Source organism: Periplaneta americana, chromosome 7, assembly GCF_040183065.1.
Source record: "Periplaneta americana isolate PAMFEO1 chromosome 7, P.americana_PAMFEO1_priV1, whole genome shotgun sequence".
NCBI classification, from domain to species: domain Eukaryota; kingdom Metazoa; phylum Arthropoda; class Insecta; order Blattodea; family Blattidae; genus Periplaneta; species Periplaneta americana.
Genome location: NC_091123.1, coordinates 185880414 through 185895093, shown reverse-complemented (window position 1 = coordinate 185895093; position 14680 = coordinate 185880414). Strand labels below are relative to the sequence as shown.

The following is a 14680-nucleotide window of genomic DNA, read 5'->3' as shown; positions in this document are numbered from 1 at the left end:
TTATAAGCGGAACACGGTGTACAAATAAGCATGATACATATCGTAGCTCAAGTGGAGATCGTTAGTGAATAAGCTTTGTAGATGAAATGGAAAGAAAATACATCCGACATTTCAAAATTCAGTTGGCAATTGAAGTCCAGACTGCACAAGGAGAGAGCAGTTAAGAGGTATTACAGTATATCGAATTAGTGAAGTGTATCCATGAGCAGTAATACTAACAGTTTGAACTCCATGGAGAAGGTACACGAAAGAGGACGAGAGAAAGAAAAAGGGAGACGTCAGAATTATTTTCAGAATTACTTCGCTTTGATGCATGTGTCTAAAGTGATATATTCCTTTCAATTAAGATTGATTATTTTCCGTACTTTGTCTATGAGTTTGATAGCATTTTCGGTTACAAGTATAGTTTATAAATGTGGGGATTTTTATCTCTCTCCGAAAAGGACTGCGAATGCCTGTGTTTTTCTTTTCTCCTATTTGCCCAGCGTTAAGGTCCATTCACAATGAAAATAATAAAAAAAAACCGTAACATAAACACAGAAGTTTGCGCCCAGGCTACCAAATGGGATCATTCACAATGATTCACATAAGCATTGACATAAACATTACCGTTAGACGTTAACATGAAAGTTTGCAAACTCGAAACTTTCATGCTTATGCTTACGTGATTTGCAAACAGAACACAATCGTGGAGCGCTGAAGTATACGACAGAACATGAGGAAATGGCGTCGTTGCTATGTTTCCATGGCCACCAAGTATGTTTGCGGTTATGTTTATGTTCTCATTGTGAATGATGGTAAGGTAGGTGTCCCTGATATGGCCATGCTAAGGTTTGAGAATTTTTCTAGCCGCCATTTTGAAAAAAAAAATGTAAACCACTTTTTTCTTACTCGTTCTCAGTCTAATGGACTCTTAAATCAATTACCTTTCACCATATAAATAGCTTTAATTGTCCAAAAATTCCCAAATTCCAAAAGTCTATCTAGTGGCCATATCAGGAACATGTGCACATGATATGGCCACCCTTGTTCCATGTTCTACAAATCGTGATTGTTTTCAGTTTGATAGCGCAGTTGTGCTAAAATTAAATAATTTTGGTGTAAAATGAATAAAAATGACACTTAATAATCTTTTTATAATTCAAAAGTGTAGTCAAAACAGGTTTTTCCATAAAAAATTAAGTTGTTTTTCTTAAAATACAAAATTTTTGCGTAATCCCAGCTATAAGGCATGTAAATTTGTCAGGTGAAAAAAATAAAAGTGAAATGAACTTGATATGGCCATGGTGCATTTGATATGGCCATATCAGGGGCAGGTAAGCTTTCACGAAAATCGTTTGATTATGAACAACTCGTAAAAGATACGCCATCAACTACAACACCAATCAACAGAACATTAAAAACTGAATGGAGTACGATGGTTTTCATGAAAAAAGTATTTGAAAAACATGCATAAAACAAAGGAAACTTACCAGAGAAAAATAAGAAGAGGTTACATGAAAACCGCAAAACAGGCAACTGACGCCATATTGCTCAACCTGACTGGATGGAAAACGATCAAGTGACATACCAGGATGCCCTTTCACTGGATGCTGCTGCAATTTAGCCGATTTTTTGGTTAACTAACTCACAATAGGGGGTTGGCCATATCAGGAACATGGCCATAACATGAGCACCCACCTTATGACTTCTTGATTTTACCGTAACGTTTATATTCTTAAGTTAACGCTTACGTTATGTTTAATTTTCATTGTGAATGAGCGTTAACAGTTTGAACTCCATGGAGAAGGTAAACGAAAGGTGGAAAAGAGTTCGAGAGAAAGAAAGAGGGAGAGGTCAGAATTATTTTCAGAATTACTTCGCTTTCATGCATATGTCTGAAGTGATATATTCCTTTCAATTAAGACTGATTATTTTCCGTACTTTCTCTGTGAGTTCCGATAGCATTTTCGGCTACTTAGTATAGCCTATGGATATGGGGATTTTTATCTCTCTCCGAAAAGGACTGCGAATGCCTGTTTCTCTTCTCCTATTTGTCCAGTGTTAGTTCATAAACCTCAGAAGATGAAGAAAGATACGGACCATCTGTCTCTATCCCTAAGAGCAACAGATCATAATCGCAAATATTTGTGAACACACTAAAGTGATCTGTTTGTTTTTACTCCCTTTCAAAACACTCAATCTCACTTTAACTAATGCTAGGATCCCAGGTTAATAGCACTGACCAACTCGACAACTCAGAGAAGGTGGGTGTAATCCGCGTCTAGGTAGACTGGGTAAGAATTTGGTTTCCCCCCCCCCCCCGGCATAAAGCGGAAGCTCAACAATGAAGAAGTGTTTAGGGGAACACTTTGGAATATATGAATAATAATTTATCAGGCTGAATATTAAGGCTTGATCTGTGGATGACTTTCTGGAAAACAAAGAACCACCCCCGCCAGGATAAGCACTGATAAACTGAATGGCCCTTTGCCAAAATCAAGGAACTTAACATTTCCATACTAAAAGCTAGAGTTAATGTTGCATTCCTGCAAACAACAGCGAAGTAGCCACAGCTTGAACTGTGTAATGATTTAATGAAATCACAGCAATAGAAAAACTAAACTGGCAGCAATTTTAGAGTGTCAAATTGTTTTCTTAAATGAAACCACAAAACTATTTTAAATAAATCTGTCTTGTACGAAAAATCTAATTACGTAGATATACAACTAAGTTACACTTTGTGATGAGGGTACTAAGAAAAAGCTCTGATAAATCCAAAGAGATTGTATATAAATCACTAGTACGTCCAGTAATGGAATATGGTGCTGCATGTTGGGATCCTTACAGATTAGAACATATTAAGACACTGGAAAAGATTAAAAAACGGGCTCTCAAGTGTTGTCGGAAAAATTCACCATTAAAATGGGACACACAGACAGGAGAACGCGAATTCGATTATACGCACTGTTCAAAACATACAGAGGTGAGCCTGCCTGGAGAGAAATAAAAAATAGGTTGCAGCCGCCAAATTACTCTTCAAGGAACGACCACTCATATAAATTGAGGGAAAGAAGACAGAGGACGGACACTGGAAAGTTTTCTTTTCTCAATCGTACTATCAGGGACTGGAATGCTTTACCTGCAGACTTACTAAAGGCTTTACCAACAACCAAAAATGTATTTAAAAAATGGGCTTAAGAACTTTACTAATAGACGGTAATTATACACAGTATTTAAAGGGTGTAAATGATATTTTGTTATTGAAGTGTTGTATCAGTGAAGAATTATATTGTGTCAGTGAAGTGTGTTGTGTCAGTGAAACGTGTTCCTGTCAGTGAAGCTTTATAGTTTATAGTGGCAGTGCAAAGTATTTGAACAGTAAAATGTTTTTGAAGTGTTAGTGAAATCAGGATAGAATCAGTGAAATGTGTCGTAGTTCCAGTGCAGTGAGTGAGTTGACAGCGAAATGAGTGTAGTGCTGAAAGGTACTTGTGCAGATATGAACATATCATACTCGTGGGTTTTAGTTCGAACTTAGGTTTAAAATACAAATTAGATTTATTTTAGATGTTATTTTAAGTGATCGTGCTTCATTTAATTTAGGATATTTCCTGTTATTATTATTATTATTATTATTATTAGTATTAATTATTAGTATTATTATTAATTGTATTTTTAATTAATAAGTTTATTACTGTCATTATTGAGTCTAATTAATTACCACTGCCACCGGGTATATACCCATTGCAGTGTGAATAAATAAATACAAGTTTAAGGTTATTGTTAGCAAAATAAATGCTCATTCACAATGAAAATTAAACATAACGTAAGCGTTAACTTAAGAATGTAAACATTACGGTAAAATCAAGAAGTCATACCATCATTCACGATGGGGACATAAACATAACCGTAAACGTACTTGGTAACCATGGAAACATAACAACGACGCCATTTCCTCATATTCTGTCGTATACTTCAGCGCTCCACGATTGTGTTCTGTTTGCAAATCATGTAAGCATAAGCATGAAAGTTTGGAGTTCGCAAACTTTCATATTAACGTCTTACGGTAATGTTTATGTCAATGCTTATGTGAATCATTGTAAATGATCCCATTTGGTAGCCTGGGCGCAAACTTCTGTGTTTATGTTACGGTTATGTTTAATTTTCATTGTGAATGGGCCTTTACTCTCCCACTATACTCCGTCCTTTGAATGTTTATACATACTACATGTAGTAATGTCTCGTGGTGTGTGGAGTTACCGATAATAATAATCTGCATATCACTGATAGTCTGCAACCGGCTTGGTCAAGAACCGAATCACTGAGTTGAGGTTTCTCTACAACGTATTCACCCAGCACCCGTATAATTCTGGAAACTAAATAACTGATAATATTCACAAGCTACGCTTATGGGAGAGTTAGTTTTCATACCAATTTCGTTACAAGTTACAGTCTGGGACTTGCTTTGAGCTTCATTAACGGAGTGGCGAAGTAAAGCATAAAATATTGGATGTCAAGTGATGCGCGCTTCGGTTTGTTATATTAGTACTGACAATTGGTATCATCTAGCAGCTAGTTAGGGAACTTTAATGATATACCCTACCCTCTCTGGAAGAGATCCACGTTGTAGAACTTGTAGAGCTCCACGGAGAACTCCACTGTCGCCTGCAGCTCGCTCATGGCGGCCCAGCCAGGCTCCCCATCCTGAAACAATAGGCTTTGTATCAACATTGCGATTGCGTCGTCTTCATTCACATTTCCACAGATTTTATTCACAGTACATATTTAGAATATCATAGCTGATGAGTGGGGAACGGAATTTGGAGTAGTAAAAGCTAGTATTGGCATCTACACAGTCATTTGTTTACAACCCTTTATACCAAGTCCTCCCCTCCATGACATACTCGCAGGTCTCTACACGTCAACAACAGGTGAACGGGACAGTTGTCGCATAAGAACTTCAACGTGCAGGTTTGCAGTTCAGAGTAGTGAAGTGCAGGTACAATGCCGAAAGTGAAACCAACTAACAATACAGTATTGAAAGACTATATTTGTAAAACCTCCAGATCAAGTATCAAAATTCAGGAAACAATTCCCTAAATTGTCGCTTCCCCCATGTCCAGTTCCTACGAGATGGGGGTCATGATTAGAAGCTTGCAATTATTACGCACGTCACCTCCAATCTGTGAAGAAAGTGGTCCAGTCTTTCGATACCGATGACGCGGCTGCGATTCAAATACGCCAGGAACTGCTAAATGATAGAACAATCGAGAAAGGAGTCACGGATATTAAGCCAAATTTTTTATATTTACCGGATGCCATTATTCAATTAGGCAAGTCAGGAGTAGAACTAGTTAAGCAAATAAATATTATGAGGACTATTGTAAATAAACTGAGTGCAGTGGAAGGTGAAGTAGGAAAACGTGTTGGTGAAAAAATGAACAAAGTTTTGATTAAAAATGATGGATACGATATTCTTAGTCGGATTTCAGATGTACTAACAAAGACGTGTCCCAATGACGTCATTCAACATGTGAATTTAATTGACGTATCTTGTTTCAAGTACTCTCTAATTGTCTCTGCAGATGGAGAGCGGAGTTTTTTCATGTTACAAAATTTCCTTCCTTGCAACAGAGCAAAGTTGTATTTTGAAAATTTGAAAATAATATTTACAATTTATTATAACAAGGTATAGCATTAATTGAAAATGCCATTTCGTTTGGATCTACATATTCAGAGGCGAGTTCCATACAGAAGACAACTGTCTATCAACATCAATATGTCCACTGACACGCGAAGATGCAGAGGTTCATATTTAATTATGTATATTTGTAATGTTGTTTATTGGTGTCTTGTGCGTTGCGAAGAAAAGCACATGTAGTTAAAAAAGAAATGCAGATTATGTATGTAGGTCACTATATGTCATTAAACTATTCCATTTGTTTATTCTGAAATATATTTACAGACGTTGCGTGTAAGTTTGTATGAAGTGGACTGTACTCTTCCATGCGCCGTGACGCAGCTCGCTTGACAGTCACTGAGCTACGAACGTTTCACCATTCTTTATAATACTCCAAATCCCTTTCCCTGCTGATGAGGCTAGAACTCGACATTGAGGAACAACACAGCAGCAGCAGCAGTAGTACAGTAGAGGAGGCAAGACCTGTCCTATGACGTTATACTCTATTTCATTTCAAGGAGTGCAGTTCGGTGGCTCCTTTGAACACCCACTTACAGATTTATGACTTCCTAAACAAACACCTCTGACAATTCCATCCTGTCCCCTCGTCCCAACATTGCACAGTTGCCACAATTCTGGTGACCCTCGAAATGAGACTGACGGGATTCTTGATATTCAGAAAAGATGCAGCAACTCTGCCTCTATGTGGATCTGAGGGGAGCCTGTCAATTCTTCTGAACAAGGGTTTGATTGGTTACTGACAGGAGAAGACAAGATTTCCGTCACAGTAAGAAAGACATTTATTTACGACAACCAATTAGTATGGGGCAGTAGAAGGTCTGTCGGTAAAGACCTTTCTATGAAACTGCACTCCACGAAAAAAAAAAAATAGAGTATACCATGAGCTGTGGTTGTATCAGCAATGAGTATGGAGGGGGAAGATAGGTTTTAGTCTGAGATGAACTTCCGCGTCGACAGATTCATATAAGATTAACCTCATGAATACACTTCGGATTTTAGGTATTAATCCTTAAAAGATAAGTTTATAAAAACTTGCAAGTATAAGTTTCATATAAAACTATGCCTAAAATTGGTATTTTAATAGCACCTAAAATGCCTATTTTGACGAGAAAGCCTATTTTGACCTATTAAGTATGTTTTATCTGTAATAGGTCAAAACACCCATTCTTATTTCGGAAAATTGTATTTTAAATTCCAAATGTGTTCCTGTTGGAAATAAAGTACGGGATAAATAATTTGGAGCAAGTTCTGCAGAGAAATGTAGGGCTGAAAGACCTGCGTACTGCTTCAGATATCCTAGCAGGGAAGAACACGGATTTACAATGCAACATTCCTGTCCAACTAGTGTCAAAATTGAAATACGCTCCTGTTACTTCAGTGGACGTGGAGCGTTCATTTTCAGCTTACAAATTTATGTTGAGTGACAGAAGCATTTCTTTTCAGTTGAAAATTTAGAAAAAAGTATTAGTAGCCTAATTTAGTGTGAAGCTAATTACGGACATTAACGGACAAGGCTTGGTAAAAATTGATTGACTTGTTTATGTACTGAATTTATGTCTAAAACTTATTTTTCACATTTAATTGTTTAGTTTATGTATAACTAGTTAGATATTTGTTGTTCTTGTACTTTTAGTAGAAGTGGTAGTAACGGTGTATAAGCATTTACAATGATTAAATTCTAGAAGTGAATTCCTGATGATTTGGAACATGTTTTAAAAGAAAACATTATTTTTTGTTAGAACCTATTTTCAATTCTTTACAGACTATTTTCTACACTTTTAAGCCTATTTTAGGCACCTAAAATTACATTTTAACGACCTAAAAATCCGTACCCTACTCGTGAAATAAACTCTCGTTCTGATCGCTCGTTCCTTCCCCTCTCACACAGCTCACATGCCAGGTCTCGCCCCCTCATCTATAACAGTGCTACACTTCGTTTCATAATGTCTGAGAAATAAACATTTCAGCTAATGAATTTATTGTTATAAATGAATGCTTCAGAATTACTTTTTCTACCTAAGTTACATATTTCATTAATTTGATGTTACATGCTTTTTCCGCGGAGGTCTTCAATTCTTAATACATTTTAAATCAAAATACGCCTTGCTAATGAAAAGAATGATTAAATAAGGAAAATGAGTTATTCATTGACACCTTCCTTTTCTTTCATATTTTCTTTTCATTCCTTCCTTTCCCGTTTCTCTCTTCCTGCATGTACTTTCCTTTCCCTCTTTTTCTCTTATCTTATTTGCTCTCTTACTCTTCAATATTGGTTCTTATTTTCCTTCTCTATAATAACTGAAAAATTAGTCCTATAGGCTTAGATACTTTATTAATAAGTCCTCCATTTCACTTCTTTGCATCTCCTAGTTTTTCGTTCTCTCCCTTAACTTTTATTTACCTCTTTCTTCTTCTCGCTAACGAATCTTTTAACGATTTTTTCCTATATGGAGAAAGGGTCCAAATGGTCTTATAGTGCCTTACCACTTATTTATTGAGGAATATTGTTCAAGTTCTAAACGCCACCATCTTTGTAGATAGGTCAAGTCCCACGAGAATCCCGCTCGAAATCGAATTATGCCCCCTCAGACTAATGCCATCTGCATGCCCGTCACATATCACGTCCTCCATTTTATAACTTACAACTTCAAAATCATCCATATTTTTATTACACTCATTTTCCACTTTTTATAGGTTTATATATTAGGCCTATGTATTACATTTTGTGCGAGATCGTGCATATTTGCTTGTTTTCCGCACAGAACCAATACGCGGTAAGTGTGAAATACCACATTCAGTATTCCCAACGTAACACACATAACAATTTCCCTCTTCTTACCGCTTAAGCGCCACATTCATTTTACTGCTTTAGGCTTTTAACATATTATTTTTAGAGACGTTTAACATAGTAATAATTATAAATTGGAAACTTACCACTGCAATTTCACCTAAATTGCACTGTTAATTATTGTTTTTAAATATTTGCAAAAATTAAGTAAAGTCTACTACTCCACGAAACTTATTGCATTCCTGATACAAGTAACATTAAGGAAGCCGTGAAAAAATCAACGAGGTTCCAGATGCCGATGTTATTACTGCAATATGTTATATAAATAATATTGTTAAAATATTAAAATGAAAAATAAATCATTACATAACCTTACCGTTTGTTTTAAGTTCGCATTTATAGACTCGGGGAAAAAAAAGACAGACGTATATCACGGCCTGCTGGAGTACAGTAAACACAGAAAACATTTTACAGCAACAATGTTGAAAAAAGATATTTTGGTGTTCTGAAGTTGGCGTCATTAAACAGAAACCAACATGGAGATTTCATTGCAACTAATTAGAAATTCGTCTTTCAGGTATGTAATAAACGATCTTCGCACAAAATAATGTACGATACACGAGCGGTATGTTTGTTTTCATGTTCTCGGAAATTAAAAAAGCTCTACTACGTTTCGCTTTTTCAATCTTTTCCTCGACCATGAAAACGTCAACATACCGCTCTTGTAACGTATATTACTATTTCAACTGAATGACTTCTGTCATATATAATGTAATGCGTTATTTGGAATGTAACTATTTTAATCTATACAGGCCTATGTTACATACAGAAGAAAAAAATTTGCTTGGAAATGGTTATTTTATTTTCTGTGTATTTGTATCCTCGACAGTACTAAGGGATATGCTACCGAAGCTAAATGACAGCTGTGAGCAGTATGGGATGAAGATAAATGCAAACAAAACGAAGACCATGGTCACAGGAAGAAAAATAAAGAAGGTAAATTTGCGAATTCTAAATGAGGCAGTAGAGCAAGTGGACAGCTTCAAATACTTGGGGTGTACTATAAGCAGTAACATGAGCTGCTGCCAGGAAGTCAAAAGGAGGATAGCAAAGGCAAAGGAAGCACTTAATAGAAAAAGAAGCATCTTCTGCAGACCTCTGGAAAAATAACTAAGGAAGAAACTAGTGAAGTGCTTTGCGTGAAGTGTGGCACTGTGTGGGGCAAAAACATGAACATTACGACGAAGTGAAGAGAAGCGACTAGAAGCACTTGAAATGTGGATATGGAGAAGGATGGAGCGTGAGAAATGGACAGACAGAATAAGAAACGAAGTTGTGTTGGAAAGAGTGGGTGAAGAAAGAATGATGGTGAAACTGATCAGGAAGAGAAAAAGGAATTGGCTGGGTCACTGGCTGAGAAGAAACTGCCTACTGAATGATGCACTGGAAGGAATGGTGAACGGGAGAAGAGCTCGGGGCAGAAGAAGATGTGAAATAATAGAGGACATTAAGATATATGGATCATATGCGGAGACTAAGAGGAAGGCAGAAAATAGGAAAGACTGGAGAATGCTGGGTTTGCAGTGAAAGACCTGCTCTTGGGCAGAACACTATGAATGAATGAATAAATATTACTTACTTACTTATTGGCCTTTAAGGAACCCAGAGGTTCATTGCCGCCCTCACATAAGCCAGCCATTGGTCCCTATCCTGAGAAAGATTAATCCAGTCTCTACCATCATACCCCACCTCCCTCAAATCCATTTTAATATTATCTTCCCACCTACGTCTCGGCCTCCCCAAAGGTCTTTTTCCCGCCGGCCTCCCAACTAACACTCTATATCCATTTCTGGATTCGCCCATACGTGCTACATGCCCTGCCCATCTCAAGTGTCTGGATTTTATGTTCCTAATTATGTCAGGTGAAGAATACAATGCGTGCAGCTCTGCGTTGTGTAACTTTCTCCATTCTCCTGTAACTTCATCCCTCTTAGCCCCAAATATTTTCCTAAGGACCTTATTCTCAAACACCTTTAATCTCTGTTCCTCTCTCAAAGTGAGAGTCCAAGTTTCACAACCATATAGAACAACCGGTAATATAACTGTTTTATAAATTCTAACTTTCAGATTTTTGGACAGCAGACTGGATGATAAGAGCTTCTCAACCGAATAATAACATGCATTTCCCATATTTATTCTGCGTTTAATTTCCTCCCGAGTGTCATTTATATTTGTTACTGTTGCTCCAAGATATTTGAACTTTTCCACCTTTTCGAAGAATAAATCTCCAATTTTTATATTTCCATTTCGTACAATATTCTGGTCACGAGACATAATCACATACTTAGTCTTTTCGGGATTTACTTCCAACCCTATCTCTTTACTTGCTTGAAGTAGAATTTCCGTGTTTTCCCTAATCGTTTGTGGATTTTCTCCTAACATATTCACGTCATCCGCATAGACAAGAAAATCTACATAGGCCTAAACACTTTGTTTATTTTCTCTATAGCTTTGCTTACATTATCATGAACGCAAGTGTCGCTTATTTTACAAAACAAGATATGAACTTCATGTCCCCTGTAACTCTGAACTCTATTCGTGCATGCACCTCATTGTAGTAAAAAGCAGTTTACTGATTTTCATTCATAAAGGTCGGATTTAAGGTAATTAGCCTACCGAAAATTCTGAGAAAACTCTTGTAATACATCTGTTAATTATTTTTTTCTTTTTACAATTTCATGCATTATTAGTTAATGTGAAACAGCAAGCTCTGAAACTATATTTAATTACATAGCGGCCAGGGTTCTCAGATTTAAACACCCAAGAGGTACATTACATTAACCAAGCTGGTATTAGTTTGATCCTATCTTGAAACATATCTGCATCGCATGTCAACTAGCAGTAACTCTAACAAGTGCAACAAGTATTCCGTATCCACAACTAGATGGGGGGAGGGGGGGGAATGTCACAGAAGGACCGCTACCTATTAGCCAAGTTAACTACAATAGTAGCTACAGGCTTTTGTCAGCGGGTAGGCTCATAAATCACGATAAGAGCTATAGAGGATTTCACGTTAAGGAAAAAAAGCATTGGGCATAAGAGCTTATTCAATCAAATGACCAGTTACCATGGAAACGCCTATCTTTTTTTTTTCTCGTTGTTGGTAACTCTATAGCATCTATTAGAAGCTTTATGGTTGTGCTAACAGATGGAGTTACTTGTCAACAATGTGACGCTGAAACGTGTGTTCAGGTTACTGCCCAGCGACAGTCCTGATGTAGTTTTATATTTGTGATGATTGGTAAATTAATATTAACCCGGCACATTCACAATCACACTCACATTCATACAAATTTCCAGACTCTAGACACCCAGGGAATTCCTCTTCTTCAAGAAAAATTCACCGAGAAGCCAGCATGCTGACAGACGCCTACCTAGCTTGTACAATGTATTAAGGCCCATTCACAATGAAAATTAAACATAACCGTAACATAAACACAGAAGTTTGCGGCCACATAAACATTGACATAAACATTACCGTAAGACGTTAACATGAAAGTTTGCAAACTCCAAACTTTCATGCTTATGCTTACGTGATTTGCAAACAGAACACAATCGTGGAGCGCTGAAGAATACGACAGAATATGAGGAAATGGCGTCGTTGTTATGTTTCCATGGTTACCAAGTATCTTTGCGGTTATGTTTATGTCCCCATCGTGAATGATGGTATGACTTCTTGAGTTTACAGTAACGTTTACATTTTTAAGTTAACGCTTACGTTATGTTCAATTTTCATTGTGAATGAGCCTTTAAGCAAGGCCCATAAAACCAATGCACACCATAACTTCAAAACCTCAGACATCTCCGATTACTGTAACTCAATATTAGTAAGAGCAAAAACTGCAATACAAATTTTAGTTGATTGGAGTAGCAAAGTAGCATATCTCCACGTTCATGTTACTACAAACATTCTAAGAACATTATGCATTCTTCACTGAAATACTTCAACTCATAACAATTCTGGGAACATTAAAATAGAAACAAAGGAGTTTATTATTCTTCCAATAAAGAATTCGTACAGTCTTGCATGTAACATTTTTCTTGGAATTGCAATGTTTAAGTAAACTACAAACGTTTCTATGGTTCAGTGCACACACGGACCTTTGTAGAAAAATAAATCAGTTACGTAACGCTACAGCTAACCCTATACAAATTGATTTTCTTCAAACCATTTCAAATGCTCTAAGGCAATTGTATTCAACCTTTTGTAGAGAAAAGACAAAATAAAAACCAACGAGGTGTAAATGTACAGCAAACGTTTTATGAAAGACTTCCCATAGCTAAGTGTGAGAAGTATGTTTTACTAGAAGATATCAAAACAAATAGGCCTAAATAACTAAAGACTAAACTTTCATATTTGCTAAGAAAATCAGATAGGTTGGTAATAGAAGATTAAAATAATCATAACTTACTTACAAATGGCTTTTAGAGAATCCGGAAGTTCATCGTCGCCCTCACATAAGCCCGCCATCTGTCCCTGTCCTGTGCAATATTAATCCAGTCTCTATCATCATAGCCCACCTCCCATCTACACAATATGTTTAGCTTCAGACGAGTTACCCCAGAATATACAAGCATGAAACATATATAACATTTATAAGGATAAAGTTTTTTGGTTTAAAGTTGGACAATCATTGAACTGCAAAACACGCATAGAATGTATTACTCCTAAATTGAGCTCTGCCTGTTATGCATTAATCCATATTTCATTACAGAGTGAAAATATGCAAAGTATGACATTTTAAGTATACGAAGATATACTTGTAAATTTAATTAATATTGTATGTGTCTGTAGGTTTGGCTGATGAATTGTATACGCTTTAAAATGAATAGTAGTCTGTATAGTTCAACTGAAGAATTGTTTATGACTATAAATTCAATTAATCTACTTGAAAGGAATTGTACAATTTTGTATAGCTTAACGAAAGTATGCTTGTAAATTGAATTAATCTGTTTACTGTGTATTGTATATTTATTTATTTATTTTGCTAATAATTGTAACATAAAATATAATATATACAAAAAAAACTTTAGCTCGCCCCTGAAAGAGTAGAACTCGTGCTCAGGGGCGGATTCCTGAATTGAAATTAATAATTATACAATACAATTTGTCTTATGTCTACTATGCAATTATAGTATATAAATTTAAATTTACAATTTTTCAATTTTTATAAAATCCATACATAACTTTTTTAATTTAATACTAGAACTATTAGAATTGACAAGATTAGGATATTTAAATATAAATTTGTTATATATTCTTGGGCCTAAATTACTACTATGATTAAATACTGTAACAGTGTTGCAACTTGGTTCAAACAATCTTAAAGAATTCATGCCTTTTGTTTCATAACTATGAGAATACAATTCAAAATTATTTCCATTTTTATGTATGAATTTTATTAATACAATATAATAAATTTATCTTACGTTAAGTACATTAAAGTCTAAAAACAATTTTTGAGATGGGAAATGAATAGGTTTATGAAGACATATTTTAATTATTTTCTTATGTAATAAATAAAATAGATTAAAATTGGATTTAAATGAGCTACCCCAACTCAAAATTCCATATTGAAATAAAGTTAAGTATATTGTGCGTAATAAACTTATTGACAAGTCATTTCTCAATAAACAAAATAATATATTATTTTACGTAATTTATTACAAAGGTAATTAAAGTGTTGGTTCCATTTTAAATGATTATCGAAAATTATGCCTAAATACTTAACTTCAGAGGACTATTTAATAATCGGACATTACACTGTATAAGACAACAATCAGAATTATGTAATTTAATAAGTATTTTTTATAAAATTCATACCTAACAATTTTAATTTAATACTAGAACTATTAGGATTGACAAGATTAGGATATTTAAATATAAATTTGTTATATATTCTTGGGTCTAAATTACTGCTATATGTTTGTATAGTTTGGCTGATGAATTGTATATGCTTTAAATTGAACAGTAATCTGTGTAGCTCAACTGATGAATTGTTTATGCTTGTAATTTTAAGTAATTTGCATGATATGTATTATCAATTTCTGTATATATCAACTGATTGAATTGTTTATGCCTTTAAATTGAATTAACTTACTTGCTATGTATTATATTTTATAGCTCAGCTGATGAATAATCGTTTGGG

General features: G+C 35.4%; 1 protein-coding gene across 5 annotated transcripts in view; it reads right to left on the bottom strand.

Moving 5' to 3' along the window:
• LOC138703836 (protein FAM135A) overlaps positions 1–14680 on the bottom strand; it is a 320424-nt gene that overhangs the window by 287565 nt on the left and 18179 nt on the right. For all 5 annotated transcript variants that reach the window (XM_069832052.1, XM_069832053.1, XM_069832056.1 and 2 more), the window contains exon 2: positions 4586–4686. In XM_069832052.1, the coding sequence (XP_069688153.1) occupies positions 4586–4662 (77 nt within the window). In that variant the 5' untranslated portion in view covers positions 4663–4686. The remainder of the gene's footprint in view (positions 1–4585; positions 4687–14680) is intronic.